This window comes from Vigna angularis, chromosome 10 (assembly GCF_016808095.1).
Source record: "Vigna angularis cultivar LongXiaoDou No.4 chromosome 10, ASM1680809v1, whole genome shotgun sequence".
NCBI lineage: Eukaryota > Viridiplantae > Streptophyta > Magnoliopsida > Fabales > Fabaceae > Vigna > Vigna angularis.
In genome coordinates this window covers 5,414,797-5,428,194 of record NC_068979.1, presented here as the reverse complement: position 1 = coordinate 5,428,194, position 13,398 = coordinate 5,414,797, and the positions used below count along the sequence as shown (strand labels likewise).

Genomic DNA, 13,398 nt, shown 5'->3' with positions numbered 1-13,398 from the left:
TTTTATATTTTATATATTCTAGATCTTTTTGTTTTGTAGGTGAAAATGAAAGTTGAGATGAAAGATGATGTTGAGGAAACTGAGACAAGTTGCATGATATCGATTTTAGGTGGTTTATGGTAAGAGGGAATTAGTTCTGCATATAACATGTAAGGGAACCAAATTTTCAAATGAGAGAACCTATTAAAATGGGTGAAAACGATTGTGGTTTGAGGGAACCGATTTTCTTTGGTTGAATTCCATTTTTTTTTTAACTGGGTGTGTTGTGTTGTAAGTTTTCTTATTATCTATCATATTTATCAAATATTTCTCAAACTTTGCCTTTAGATATATTCACTTTCATCTCTTCATCTATTAAAATAAATAACAACACAATTTTCTCTCAATCACATTAAATCCATTCATTAATTTTCGTTAAAATCTATCATTGAAAGTGAATAAAACAAAACATTACGAAATTTCCACAAATTAATGAGAATTAACATCTTATCAAGTTAATAAAGTTGCCTATTTCAAATTATTGATAAAAAAACAAATAAGTTTAAAAAATAATTTTATGTTTGATAATAAAAATATATGGACAAAACTTAGACATGATATTATTTTAAGCTGTTATTTAATTAGATATATAATTTTATCTTGGCATTACGTATTGATGTTTGATAAAAATAATCTAGTATAAACATTGATACAAAAATAGTCGAATTTAATTAGAAAACAACAAAAAAAATATTGTATTTAAAGTTATAGTATTAATATTGTAGAAATAGTAATAAAAAGTATTAATATTTTGTTCAGTTGAGGGTATTTGGAGGAGATGATTTGGGGGAGAGTGATTGAATGAATTTGAAGATAAATTTTTTGTTCTTTGTTTGAGTGAATTTGGAGGTAATTGAAAATGAATTTAGAAGTAAAGTTTATGAGAATTAGTGTAGGATTTGATTGATGTGACAGATAAAAAAAATTTGTTTAATTGATAGAAATTAAAGATTACCAAAATGTCCCTAGTTATTAATGTAATATAAAATGAAAATTGTTAATATTATATTTAATTATAAAAAAATGTATAAAGAGTAAACAATTAACATTAATTATTAAAATTAATTTTAAAAATGTAAAAAAATTATAATTTAGTAAAATAAAATTATTTTTAAATTTATTATTTTTTGTAATATAATTTACTACTCTTGATAATTGTTAATATTATATATAATTGTAAAAATTATTATAAGAAAAAAAAGAAAAAAAATTAATTTTTAAGATGAAAATAAATTATATTATTATTATTATTATTGACGTGTGGGACCCACTTTGATGGAAAGAGAGAGAGAAACGAGGAGAGCTTTTGCATAGTTTATGTTTAAGAGAAAGAGAACCTGTTTCTTTCATTTTTTAAGGAAATAGAATGTGCAGAGGAACGTGTTTCTTTCATTTTCCAAAGGGAAAACACTTATTTTATAGTGCTTCAATTACAGCGAATGTGCAGGCTTCTAGCAGTGCTTCCATTACAATGCGCACCACCTTCATAAACTCCTTCACGTTGACATAAACGTCCACCACCTTGACAAAGTGTTCTCCCTGTTCAAAGTTGCATCAGATCCACCATAGATCCACCACAAACAACCAGCTGAATGGACTTTTCCTACCATTAACAACGTCTCTCACCACTGCACAAGGTCATCATCAAGCTTTCAAAGCCCATATAACTCAATCCAAAATCGTGGAATGGGTTAACCGCTGTTGGAACCGAATACGCTCTTCTTGAAATCGAATACGTAACTCTGAAACTGAAGAGGATGTAGTCGAATACACTCTCTCTATAATCGAATATAAGTGCTTTGCTCTTTGTTGAAATCGAATACACTGTATGCGGAATCAAATACAGTTGCTTTGTATTATGTCACATGGCTTAGAATTTAATAAACTTTCCTGGAATTGATTCCAGCTGCACTTGATGTTTGTGCATGAGAAGTAAATACTAAGTAAACATCTTAATATAGCAGGGTAATTTCGTCATTTCACCGTCAATCAACGCAAATCTGAACATTTTGCAAAGATACAAAAGCTTCATCCATTCTTTAAATCCAGGTTCTCACTCGCTCTTAAATCAGCGCAAACGAACGTCTTAATTTTCGCAAATCTATCTTTTCGTATTAACGTGAACAAGAACATCCATGCAAACAAAGACACGCTAAATATTATGATAATGTTAGGGTGATATTTATTTGTTTGTGAATAATTGGTCTTGGAATAAGTTTTTAACTTATGCATTCAAAAGTTAAATTCATACTTATGTTATATAAATATATATATATATATATATATATATATATATTTTTTTTTTTTTTTTCAAAAGTTATATATACAAATAGATAAATAGATAAATTATTTAACAGAAATTGATTAGAGTATCAGTTAATTTTCTTTTATACGTTTAATTTTCTTTTAATACTGAATTCCCAAATAATATAATGTGATTAAATATGAATTACTGCTAATTCTTTCAATTTAGAATAAATAAAAAATGAAAAAAATAATAAATATTTAATACTTATAAATGAAGTTTATAATAGGTGAAATAAGATTAATAATGATATAAAATATATTAAAGTGTAAGAAATAATAATATAAGAAAATTAAATAAGGTATTTTAAATATCTTATTAAATAATTTTAAAAAATCAGACTAATTTACATTATGTTAAAGTTAATTTATTGAAAGAGAGCAACTAGATATTTTTTTCACGATTAATTAATTATGAATTGAAAGTAATAGATTAATCCAAGCGCAAGTTATGAAAAGGTGTCAATAAACATAACAATTCAGTTTTTTCCTTTCTGGGTATTAAAATAACAATAGCAATATTAATGATACAATTACATTTTATAATTTTAGTAATACAAGTTAATAGTATTTATTTTTAATAAATTGAAAAAATAATAAATGCTTTTATAATAGTAAATAAAATAATGTGAATACTATTTTTTTTTTCATTTTTATCCAACAAACAATTTAATTCCCATTTTTTTTCTCTGTGATTGGAAACGTCAATTAATGTCCAATGAACCAGTGATGCCATTTGATGTATCTCAGAATCTGTGCAACAAACAATCTTCTCCAGATAATCTTATCTCGAATGCAGAAAACTATTGAATCAACTTTATTCTTCTTTAATCTTCTAAGAACAATGAAAGTAATTTTTAACTATAAATTTACGTAAATCAATAACTTTTCATATAATTATTACATTTATCGTCAATTCAAGATTTTATTCTAATAACCGGTGAAACATATTTATACTTATTATAAAATGTGTGAATTAAGTATTGTAAAAGACAATACTATTTAACATTATTAATATATAATTCTCTTTCTTAGAAAATTAATCTTACCATGTTTTTAAGTGTTTTTGCTGGAATATTATTATCACGTAAGATAATTGTGGTTTTGTTTTGGATGAAAGAGCATGGAACTCACCTTTCGTTTTATGTGGCAATGTTTTTTCCGAGAAAAAGAAAGAAAAATAAATAAAAGGAGAGAGAGTGGGAACAAATGATGAGGCGAATAGATAATGAAGATCGGCGGCGTGGTCGTATACGGCGGAGCTCCACGTGGCAGCGTTGTGCCTCTGCTTCTCCGCCGCCGCAGTGTTTCCCTCCGCGTTTTTTCTTCTTCCTCTTACTCCTCCATTTCTGGTAATGCATTTATCTTCTTATCCTTTAAACCGTTTCGCTCTTTTTCATTTGTCATTTTCATTCTTCCTCCGCAGACCACGTTTCTTTCGTGAAGGATGTGGCTGCGACTCAGCCTCCTCAACATCTTTCACATCTCCTAAATATTTTGAAAACCAGAGGTAAATGAATTCCTTCATGAATCTGAAGTATTTTGTGTCGTTATACTTGAACCTGTAGGTCATTTTTTTGGTAGACATGTGGTTTGAATTTCTTTCTCTGAAGAATGATTTTAGTAATTGAATTATGTTTTATTTTTGTTTATGCCTTTGATTTAACAGGTGAAACTATTGTCTCACCGGGTGCCAGGCAAGGATTAATACCTCTTGCCATCCCGCTGACAAAAAATAGTTCTGGTATGGGTTTAGGGTTAACCAGTTATGTACTGTGACAAATTTTCAAGTTCAGCACTGTTTGTGACAACTTTCTTGGCAGGTAATGTGACTGCACTGCTGCGGTGGCCCACGGCTCCACCCGAGTAAGGCTTCGTGACTGTTCTCTGCCGTTGTTTACTTACTACTGTTTGAATCATCTCATGGTTAAGAACAAATACCTGCAGGATGGAAATGCCAGTGGTGGAAGTAAGAAAACATGGAGTATGGCTTTTGGCCAAGACTGTAAGTGGAGTGTGCTTGGTCATTTCACTGCATCACCATGTTTGGTTTTACTACATTGTGATGTTGATTAATTGGGAATCAATTTCAATTGTCTATTTTCAATTTACAGGTAGACCAATTTATACACCGAGTGATAGTTGAGGAAGATGTAAAGAACAGTCAGGAGAGAAATGAAGCCGTATTTAATGCTTCGGCTGATGCTGGGAAGAAACTTTACAGAACGGGTGATTTTGCAGAGTCTGGAATTTCTAACCTTGATGTCTATCTTTTGAAAAAGGTATTTACAAGATTTTAGACAGTGGTTTTGACCTTCTTGTAAAATCATGCGTGAGCCTAACTTGTTTTCAGGTCGGTATATTTCCAGATATCATAGAGCGCAAAGTGATGCGGCATTTTGAGGAAGGAGATCATGTAAGACGCCTTTACATTTTAGTTTGCCACTCAATTATTAGCCATTCATATAAGTTGATACGTGTTGAGTTTGTTTGTGTGTGGGAAGGTTTCAGCATTAGTAACTGGAGAATTTTATACCAAGAAGGAGCATTTTCCAGGATTTGCACGACCTTTTGCGTTCAATGCGGAGGTTTTGCTGAGGTTGGTGTAAAAATTTTCTGATACTTCTTCCAGTTGCTCAAGATGGGAAAACTGAGCTTATTGCTGCCTTTCTGTTTAATAATTTTCTACAGGGTTGGTCGTAAAGTAGAAGCTAAAGATGCTGCTAGGGGAGCTTTGAAATCACCGTGGTGGACTCTGGGTTGCAAGTATGAGGTATGAAATGATCATCAGTTTGGTTTTCTAGTTTAACTATAAAATTGTGTCATATCTCTTTTCTTTCTTTACATACTTTTCTGTGTTACCCTTTTGTATTTCTTTTGTCATATTCATTTTTGTGTAGGACGTAGCTAATATAGCACAATGGGATGATGAACAAATTGAGTACATTAAAGAGAGGGTGACTGAAGAGGGAAGGCAAGAAGATATTAAAAAAGGAAAGGCCCCTGAGCAGGTGCAATATAGTGCGAACTATTTATTAATTTAATTTGAATATCTAATTCAAGTCTATAGCATCAAACATTCATGGCTGGGGTGATTGCTGGTATTCATCTTCATCTTGCTTTAATCTTCAAACCAACCGCAGGTTGTGCTAGACGAAGCCGCTTTCTTGTTGGATTTAGCTTCTGTAGAGGGAGAATGGGATGACTACTTAGAGCGGATAGCCAAATGTTACGAGGAAGCAGGACTTCCAGATGTTGCAAAATTTATACTTTATAGAGATTGATTTAATTAACTAATTTTGTTTCCAACATGCATCAGTGCATGTCCATCTTGGCATGTCCAGTGCTTCGTATGAAGTTTTGAAAATAATTAGAGGAAAATTATACGATTTATTCCGCAGGTTTTGATATTGTTTCCCTGAGTCTCGTTACAGTCAATCCATTTAACCTGAACTCCTAAGATGCTTGTTTGTTTTTGTTTCATTCTATACAGGCAAAAATAAATGACTTTTTTTCATTCCTAATCCACTTGGCTCAGTCTTTGTTCTCTCTCGTAAACATATATGTATACTGTTGGATTATTTGCATTCCCTACTCCTACAATCAATACTTATCATGTTATTGCAGATTGGCCAAGCAAATTAGTGTTGAAGCTAATCGAGGCCTACATCAGTGCCAGTAGTAACTTGTAATTCATGTGCGTCCCACGCTGTTAAGCTTAGTGATTACTCGCTTGAACTTTTTTTTCATCTTCTGTTCTGGTCCAGGTTAAACAGCACACCACACGATACCTTATGCATATGGATATATAATAATGTATTTATATTGAAGTATCTGAGGAAAGTACAGAAGTTTTAATTTATCCTTGTTATGAATAGTAAGAAGTAATAAATTGTTAGTGTAAATAGTCTTTATTTCTTTTAATGCTTCAAAAATTTACATTATCATGAATACAATTAATATAAAAATATTAAGTGTTCAACTAGAAGAAGAGAGTGGATGGATACCTTTTAAATTTAGCTTCTATGCTTAGAGACGTACCTCTTCACTCAAATTTATAACATGTTAGTTCTTCTACAATCTTAAGTTTCACTTCCTTCACTGTCCATTAAGTTTCTTTTATGAAAAAAGACATTAAACACGAGTTTAGTTAAAATAATGTATGTTTTAAGAATGGTGTTTAGTAAAAGGTGCATCAACATGAAGTCAAAAAACCTATATTAAAGCATCTTTGCTATAAGATTTTATTTTGAAATTTGGTACTAATTTTTGGTAAGTTTTTCAATGCCAAGATATAAAATCTCTTCAATGTCTTTCAATTTTTCTCTACTGGTAGATATCTTTTTAAGATCTTATTAATTTCTTGTTGGCCCCACGACTTTTTTGCAGTAGGAGATCACTTAAAATATGTTTTTTATTTTCTTATTCTGAAAATATTGAGAGTTTTTATTAAAAAAAAAACTCATTCTCAATGGAATATCTCCCTTTTAGTAAGAGAGCTTATAAATATTAGATGTTATATTTATCCGACAAGGCTTTTATTTAATTTTTGTTTGATCCAATTGTAAGTTGAATATTATCCTAAACAAAGCTTGGAATTGAAGAAAATCAAAAGCTACTTTTGCAAATTCAATTTACGAAATAAAATTCATTCAAACTTAAATTTGATACAAACTCGCCCTAGACGAATATACCTGTGCTTGTACAAACCAGATGGCCACTAATGAAATTGTCTTCCATACATAATTTTGGTAATTATTTCATCAATAAAATTTACATAGAAAAAACAATATGTTATAACCCTAGCTCAACACTTAAAAGAAAAAGTTACACAACTAGGAAGGTTGACACGAACTCACAAAACCTGGTAAGTGTATATGCCACAACAACTGTTTCATGCATCCAATAACTTGGAACTTTCAGCAGTTAATTCAGTCGTATAAACAAGAGAGCCAAGAGCAAAGACAATAAACATCACTCCATTAGAAATATAGCAAAGATGTAATTTGTTACCCTGTCTCAGGAATTACTAAAACAGCACTACAAATGCTTTTCATGTGTTCAACGAAAACTGTGCTTTCTTTTTGGATTTCTTTCTCCCAAATAGCCTTCTCCAAAAATTTCGACCACCAGATTTCTTGGTAGGTACGATGGCCAAAGAATTAACACTAGCACTGTCTTCCTGGCCTTTAAGTCCATTCAAAAGTAAAATCTTTTCCAGGGGCTGTTTGAAACTTGGAATGCTGATAGGACTGGAGCTTCTTTCACTTGCTGTGACAGCATTTCCATTTTCTTTGGTATCATCATCTGCCACCATCTGATCAAACAGAGAAGATCGATTTTTCACTTTCTTTTCTTTCAGGGGGACAGGATTCGTGTTTGTGACTGTACGACGTTGAGAGGCAATGGCATTGTCAAAAAGAGAGGCATCCTTTGGTGCAGCTAATGCCTTCAACTGCTTCCCAAGGTTAAGAATGGTTTCTTGACACTCTGCCAACTTTTCCGATGCCGCGGTAATCTCCCAGTCCTGCAGGATCCGGATAGAAAAACAGCCTTCAAATCAAAAAGTACATATTGATATGCACACGTAATCAATGAAGTCAATATTCTACTTACTGCATAATGGAGTAGTTAAATTTATACTAAATAGCAGCCATTCTTCACTCACCGGGGTAGATGGCCCTTGGTCTGATCAAAACTCTCAAAACATTAAACACATAATCAGGCTTCATTTTCATTTATTTGTATCCATTTGTTAAAGGATTGCTACAAGTTCATATCTAACAGTTGCTAAAGGCTATGATAGAGTGGAAACAGGACGTATGGGGTTCCATATTGATATCTGGCAGTACAATTTAGTACCTTCATCAAAAGTAAAAACTAAAGAGGGAAACACTTTTTTGTTAATATTTTCAGCGTAATATGCAAAAAAGATAAAATAGTCTCCTGAAATTATTGTCTCGTTTCATGACTAATCAAAATTCCTATTCCACCTTCCCACACTAAAATCACAGCAGCCTAGCACCTGGGTATAATTATTTGGAAGGAAACAAATTATGTGAGCCAATTTCCATTTTGTTTCTTAGATTTAGGAGAATTGTATATTGGATATGGTTTTGGCATTCAATGCTTCAAAAGCACTTAAAAGAAATCAATGAACTGAAGAAGTAAGTTGTTCATCATCCTCAAATTTGGGATCTTCCGATTTAGCTTTAAAATCCAAGTTAGGATAAGAACTATATATTATTCACTATCAAATCCATATCTAGTTGAAAACGCTTGAAATTTATTATATCTTCCAGAATGCCATATAAGATAGTGATCTAATTAATCTATGAGCCATTGAGTATAGGCCAAACAGGAATAAAATGGGATTGAGAAGAGCTTACAGTTTGTAGTGGCTCATCTTTCTGATTAATGTCCTTGTCTTTCTTTGTCATGCTGTGAAGATAAATTTGATATGTGAGTGTGTCAATCTTCAAATAAGAGATTAAAAACTAAATGTTTGAAAATCATATCATATAGTAACAAGTATTGTAAGATTAGATTATGGATACCTTTCAAACTGGAGCTGAAGTTCGACACATTTGGTCTCTAATTCTTCACAATATTGATTTTTGCTCTCCAGTTCCACTTCTAATGCTAAAACCCTGTGATTAGCCTCTTGTAGTTCGGTTTCTGTAAGCTGAGTGTCAAGATCTTCATTTATGAATGCATGATTTTGTACTTGATCCTCAAGTATTCGATTCAATTCTTTCACAGTTTGTAACTCCAATCTCAAGCTGCCAATAGTCTTCTCTGATTCCTGAAGTTGATTTGTAGCTGATTGGAGCATCCCTTCCAAGGCTTCCTTCTCATATTCAGAACTGATCACTTTATCTTCAATATTTTTAATTTCTTCCTTGTCAACATATGGCATCTCTTCAGTCGGAACACCATGACAATCTGAATTAGTTAGAGGAGGCAAACATGACAACTGTTCCCTAGTAAGATGCAACTTATATGAATTTGCAGACATCGCTGTTTCAGCTTCGTTTTCACTAAGTGTCTCATCCCAATCAAATTGTTTTTTAATGGCATCCCTCATACTTGAAACATCCTGAAGAGAAAAGCAGTGATTCATAATCCAGTCCAAAGCCGTAGTCAGTTCTGTGGCAAAATTTTCATGGTCAGCCTTGTTATTGAGTAAATCGTAACACACATTGAGAAATTGCTGTAGGACACTACTAAGTTCAGATGTTTTCCACTGGAAAACACGGACCATGTAGCCTGAAGGCATTCCTTGACTCTTATCTGTACCGCTATTTTCTCTTTGGTACAAAGAATCTGAATTATCAAAATCCTCAGCAGGCATGCTAATCCCTTCAATAAGCTCAATTATCTTACCTATTGACTGGCCAATATCCCTTTGAGATGGCTGTTTAGTTCCCTTTATTGATAAAATCTGAGCATCAGTACCACACGGATCTTGCCCAGAATTGTTCAAAGGTTCCCATGAAGTGTGCTGACTAAAATGGAGAGGCTTAGATCCATCAAAGTGACCTGAGCCTTTGCTTGAATCAAACGTATATTGATCTGTATTTTTTAGATAGCTCAAAGCCAGTCTAATATCCTCACGTATGTCATCGAGGTTCTTATGAGTGGCACCGTTTTGATCCATTATCATTTTAACTACTTCCAGAAGCCAGCCAGGAATATCACCCTTTAACATGTCAATAGAACATGATTCCTGATTTGAAATGGAGAACTCTGACAAATGATCAGACACAGGAACGATCTCCTTACCTGTTACTCCAGAGCTAATCTCGTTTGGTCTAGTCTCCGAGAAGCCATCTATTTCATTATTTTCTTCTACAGAAGCTTGCGAAATTTCAGTGGCATTTTCAACAGAGACCACTGCTAATTTTTCCATTTCGAGGAAGTCATCCATAAGGCTTAAATCTGAGGGTCCAACATTTTTACATGATAATGATTCCTTCTGCCGTATACTTCTAAAGTGCTCCAATTCTGAAATCAATGCAGAAGCCCAGGAGTCAGCACAGCTAACCTTGTCATCACTGCCAATATCAGACATTGACGACAAAGATAAATCTCGAGTTGCAAGATTACACATAGGCTGCTCCAAGGTCACATGGCCTCTAGATTCAATCTCTGACTCAAGTCGCATCAGTTTAGAAGCCGTGCGAGCAAGCATTGCTCTTGAGAATTGGACTTCATTTATTTTCCTATTTAGTGATTCTTTCAATGTCTTGTTTTCTTCTTCCACTGCATTTAGTTGCTCGGTCAAAGCAGTGGTTCTTCTAATGGCAGTCTCGGAACTGTCAAGTGCAGATTCAACCACCAAACTGGTTGAGTTCAAGTTTTTCCTTCTCATTTCAAGCGAATCCCGTTCCAACATTTCAAATTCATTTTTCATTTTTGCCAAGGAAGCTGGACTTGGCAACCGTTTCTGAACCAGAACACGCAGCCTCTGACATTCAGATTCTAACTTGGCAATTTTTTTAACACTCTGTAAGTACTGCTTATGAGAAGCATCAGCTGTTCTACGATTAAATTCTCTTTCCTCATTCCGGATATCAAGTTCCTTTTCAAGTACTTGAGTTTCGTACTTCAGGGAAGCATTATCTCTCTCCATGGACTCTAATCTAATCATCAATGCATTATGATCATCCTCTGCATGAGCCAATTGTCTTTTCAAATCTTCAATCAAATTTTCTTTAGCAATAATAGATTTACTAAGACGAGAATTTTCAACCCCAAATTTAGCAAGCCCTTTACTGGTCTCTGATAGCTTCTCCTCCAAAACTGTGCGTGCTTCTTCAAATTCTTTAGAAACTTTCATCACAGCATCATGCATCCTTTGCTCTTGCTCTTCTCTAACAAAACGTAACTGTTGCATACATTCCTTGAGAGCACCATCCAATTGGGCCGCTCTTTCTTCATAAACTAATTGCTGCCGTATAGATTCATCAAGATGTTGCTTCATAGATAATATTTCAGCTTCCGCCTTCTCCCATCCTTCAAAGGAATCTTTAATGAGATACAGGTAAAATTATTCTATGATTATTATTGTTCAACTGCATGAACATTACCTGCCACTGCTTCTTGAACAATTTTTGTTTGTTTCTTCAGCTGCTCATCTTTAGCAGTACATTCAGAAAGTGTAAAAACAAGCTTATCATTTAATCTTTTTAAGTCTTTCTCCAATTTTTCTTTATCAGTTAGAGGTTCCTGTACCTAAAACCGCAAGGCAAAACAAGACAAAATGATTATTTTATCAAGTAATAAAGAAATCGTTATATTTCAAAAATTCCAGGGAGGAAAAATCTAGGTTTCTAACAAATACATACATAAACAATTATTTGCCCATTTTTCAATTACAAAACATTTCAAGATCAAGGGCACAGGAAAAAAGCCCTTCTGGATTAATAGTTTTACTAATTACTATAGCAGCCTTCTTAATTTATACATGAACATAAATTTTCGATGGCATATGTGTGTGTATACATGTATGTGTGTGTGTGTAATGAGAACTGAAACATTTGATGTGAGACATAATTAAATTACCTCTCCATTTTCTTTTGAGGTGAGATTTGCTTTGTCGGTTGCTATTGTCTTCTGTGTGGATTTCTTCCCCCAAAGCCAAGACTTATGATCCATAACGATAAGAAGGCTTCAAATGTGAGAAGCCTGAATGGAGATTTCGGTTAGGGGAAGTATGCTACTACAGTCAAACTGGAAGGATGAGCTAACAAGAAATAAATCACAACAATGATAACTTATTGAGTAAATAACTGCTGCTATTCAGAAACACTATTTCAATATTTCATCATTGATGTCATGTTATAAAAGGATGCAAGAACGGCTCAGCCATAGCCAGGATTGGAAATCATATGAGCTAAGCTTATGTAGGTAAATGCAACAATTAACTGAGCTTTAAATTAAAGCTCAATCAAAGGGTTCAAAATTGTATAACGATAAAAGCAAACTCTTCCATAAAAATGATTCAGTGATTCTTTGGAATGATATCTGCGACGCATATAAATCGCAAGTCATAATATCCAAATGAACAAATGATGCAGAAGCAACAGAACTGCTTCACATTGACACAATTTAACTGTTGAGAGACCTCAAACCAAACATCCCCTTGATGAGACCAAAAACAAAATGGAATGCTAATATATGTTAAATAAAAAAATTGCAGCTAAAATATTCATTTGTCTAGGACACTACATTACTATATATGAATCAGCCTATGGACTAATGAGCCAATTGGAAAAGCTTAAACTAGGTTGATTTGGTTGATTTCACAAATAACTCAAAATTCTGAGCTAATTGAAGTACTGTTAATAAACTGAATCACGAACTGGTTGATGCGCTGTTCATTTAATTTCTAACCTAAGCATAATATATCCCTCGAGAGTACTGTCATTTCGTGGTTGCAGAGGATGCAATGGTCGTTACCAGAATCTTACCAGTATGCAAAAGAGGTATATTACATACATCACTAAATAAATATAAATCTCCACGCATCAATGTTTCTATATATATATATATATATATATATATAAAGTACTATAAACCTCTTTTAGCAGAAAGCCCGAAAGCTCAAAATTCATTCTTCTTAAATTGAAGTTAAAAAAAAGGTTCTTTAAAAGAACAGAATCAAATGATGATACAATATAAGAACATAATGATGAAAGGTTTGTGCTTTGGTTTCTGACCTCTTAAGAATGAAGTGTGAGACTTTGCTAGTACGTGGATCATCCAAGACAAAAGAACAACATCCGAGACCCAATGGCGAGGAGATTTAACTCTGGCACGGACAGTTAACGAGAGAGAAAAAATGGATAGAAGTGGAGATTATGGAAATGGGAGTTGAGAAGGTTAAAGGAAGAGACACAGACATCATATGATAACGTGCAATGTTTGATTTTTCACCGACGCAGAGGGTACCACAACTCCCAACCTTAAAGAGAGAAAAAAGAGGGGAATTTGGTTGCAGGAAAGGGAAAAGAAAGAAGTGAAAAGACAGTAAAGTGTTCCCTGCTGGAC

The 13,398-nt window shown here is 33.2% G+C and overlaps 2 protein-coding genes across 7 annotated transcripts; one reads left to right on the top strand and one right to left on the bottom strand.

Annotated features, from left to right (window-relative positions):
* Positions 1–3,505: 3,505 nt before the first annotated feature.
* Positions 3,506–6,209, top strand: LOC108335187 (protein IN CHLOROPLAST ATPASE BIOGENESIS, chloroplastic). Of its 2 annotated transcripts, none has more exons than XM_052869831.1 (11): positions 3,506–3,695; positions 3,770–3,853; positions 4,013–4,087; positions 4,167–4,209; positions 4,291–4,348; positions 4,458–4,625; positions 4,697–4,759; positions 4,848–4,942; positions 5,035–5,116; positions 5,244–5,354; positions 5,971–6,209. In XM_052869831.1, the coding sequence occupies exons 1-11, from the start codon at positions 3,572–3,574 to the stop codon at positions 5,986–5,988; spliced, it is 921 nt and encodes a 306-aa protein (XP_052725791.1). In that variant the 5' UTR covers positions 3,506–3,571; the 3' UTR covers positions 5,989–6,209. The 2 variants fall into 2 exon arrangements, with proteins under 2 accessions (XP_052725791.1, XP_017426632.1); XM_017571143.1 differs by lacking the exon at positions 5,971–6,209 and adding an exon at positions 5,487–5,867 and having other exon boundaries at positions 3,512–3,695.
* Positions 6,210–7,306: 1,097 nt separating this feature from the next.
* On the bottom strand, positions 7,307–13,398 carry LOC108336060 (filament-like plant protein 7). Of its 5 annotated transcripts, none has more exons than XM_052869809.1 (6): positions 13,068–13,398; positions 11,911–12,091; positions 11,436–11,580; positions 8,901–11,361; positions 8,733–8,784; positions 7,307–7,870 (listed from the first exon to the last, which is right to left on the bottom strand). In XM_052869809.1, the coding sequence occupies exons 2-6, from the start codon at positions 12,001–12,003 to the stop codon at positions 7,397–7,399; spliced, it is 3,225 nt and encodes a 1,074-aa protein (XP_052725769.1). In that variant the 5' UTR covers positions 12,004–12,091; positions 13,068–13,398; the 3' UTR covers positions 7,307–7,396. The 5 variants fall into 5 exon arrangements, with proteins under 5 accessions (XP_052725769.1, XP_017427855.1, XP_052725770.1 ...); XM_017572366.2 differs by having other exon boundaries at positions 11,911–12,078; XM_052869810.1 differs by having other exon boundaries at positions 11,911–12,067.

Coding starts and splice junctions, on each gene's coding strand:
- LOC108335187 (XM_017571143.1), top strand. CDS start 3,572: ATGAAGATCGGCGGCGTGGTCGTATACGGCGGAGCTCCACGTGGCAGC. Junction 4,210..4,290: donor TGGCCCACGGCTCCACCCGA/GTAAGGCTTCGT, acceptor AAATACCTGCAG/GATGGAAATGCCAGTGGTGG. Junction 4,626..4,696: donor ATGTCTATCTTTTGAAAAAG/GTATTTACAAGA, acceptor ACTTGTTTTCAG/GTCGGTATATTTCCAGATAT.
- LOC108336060 (XM_052869809.1), bottom strand. CDS start 12,003: ATGGATCATAAGTCTTGGCTTTGGGGGAAGAAATCCACACAGAAGACA. Junction 8,785..8,900: donor CTTCAGCTCCAGTTTGAAAG/GTATCCATAATC, acceptor TTATCTTCACAG/CATGACAAAGAAAGACAAGG. Junction 7,871..8,732: donor AAGATGAGCCACTACAAACT/GTAAGCTCTTCT, acceptor CGGATCCTGCAG/GACTGGGAGATTACCGCGGC.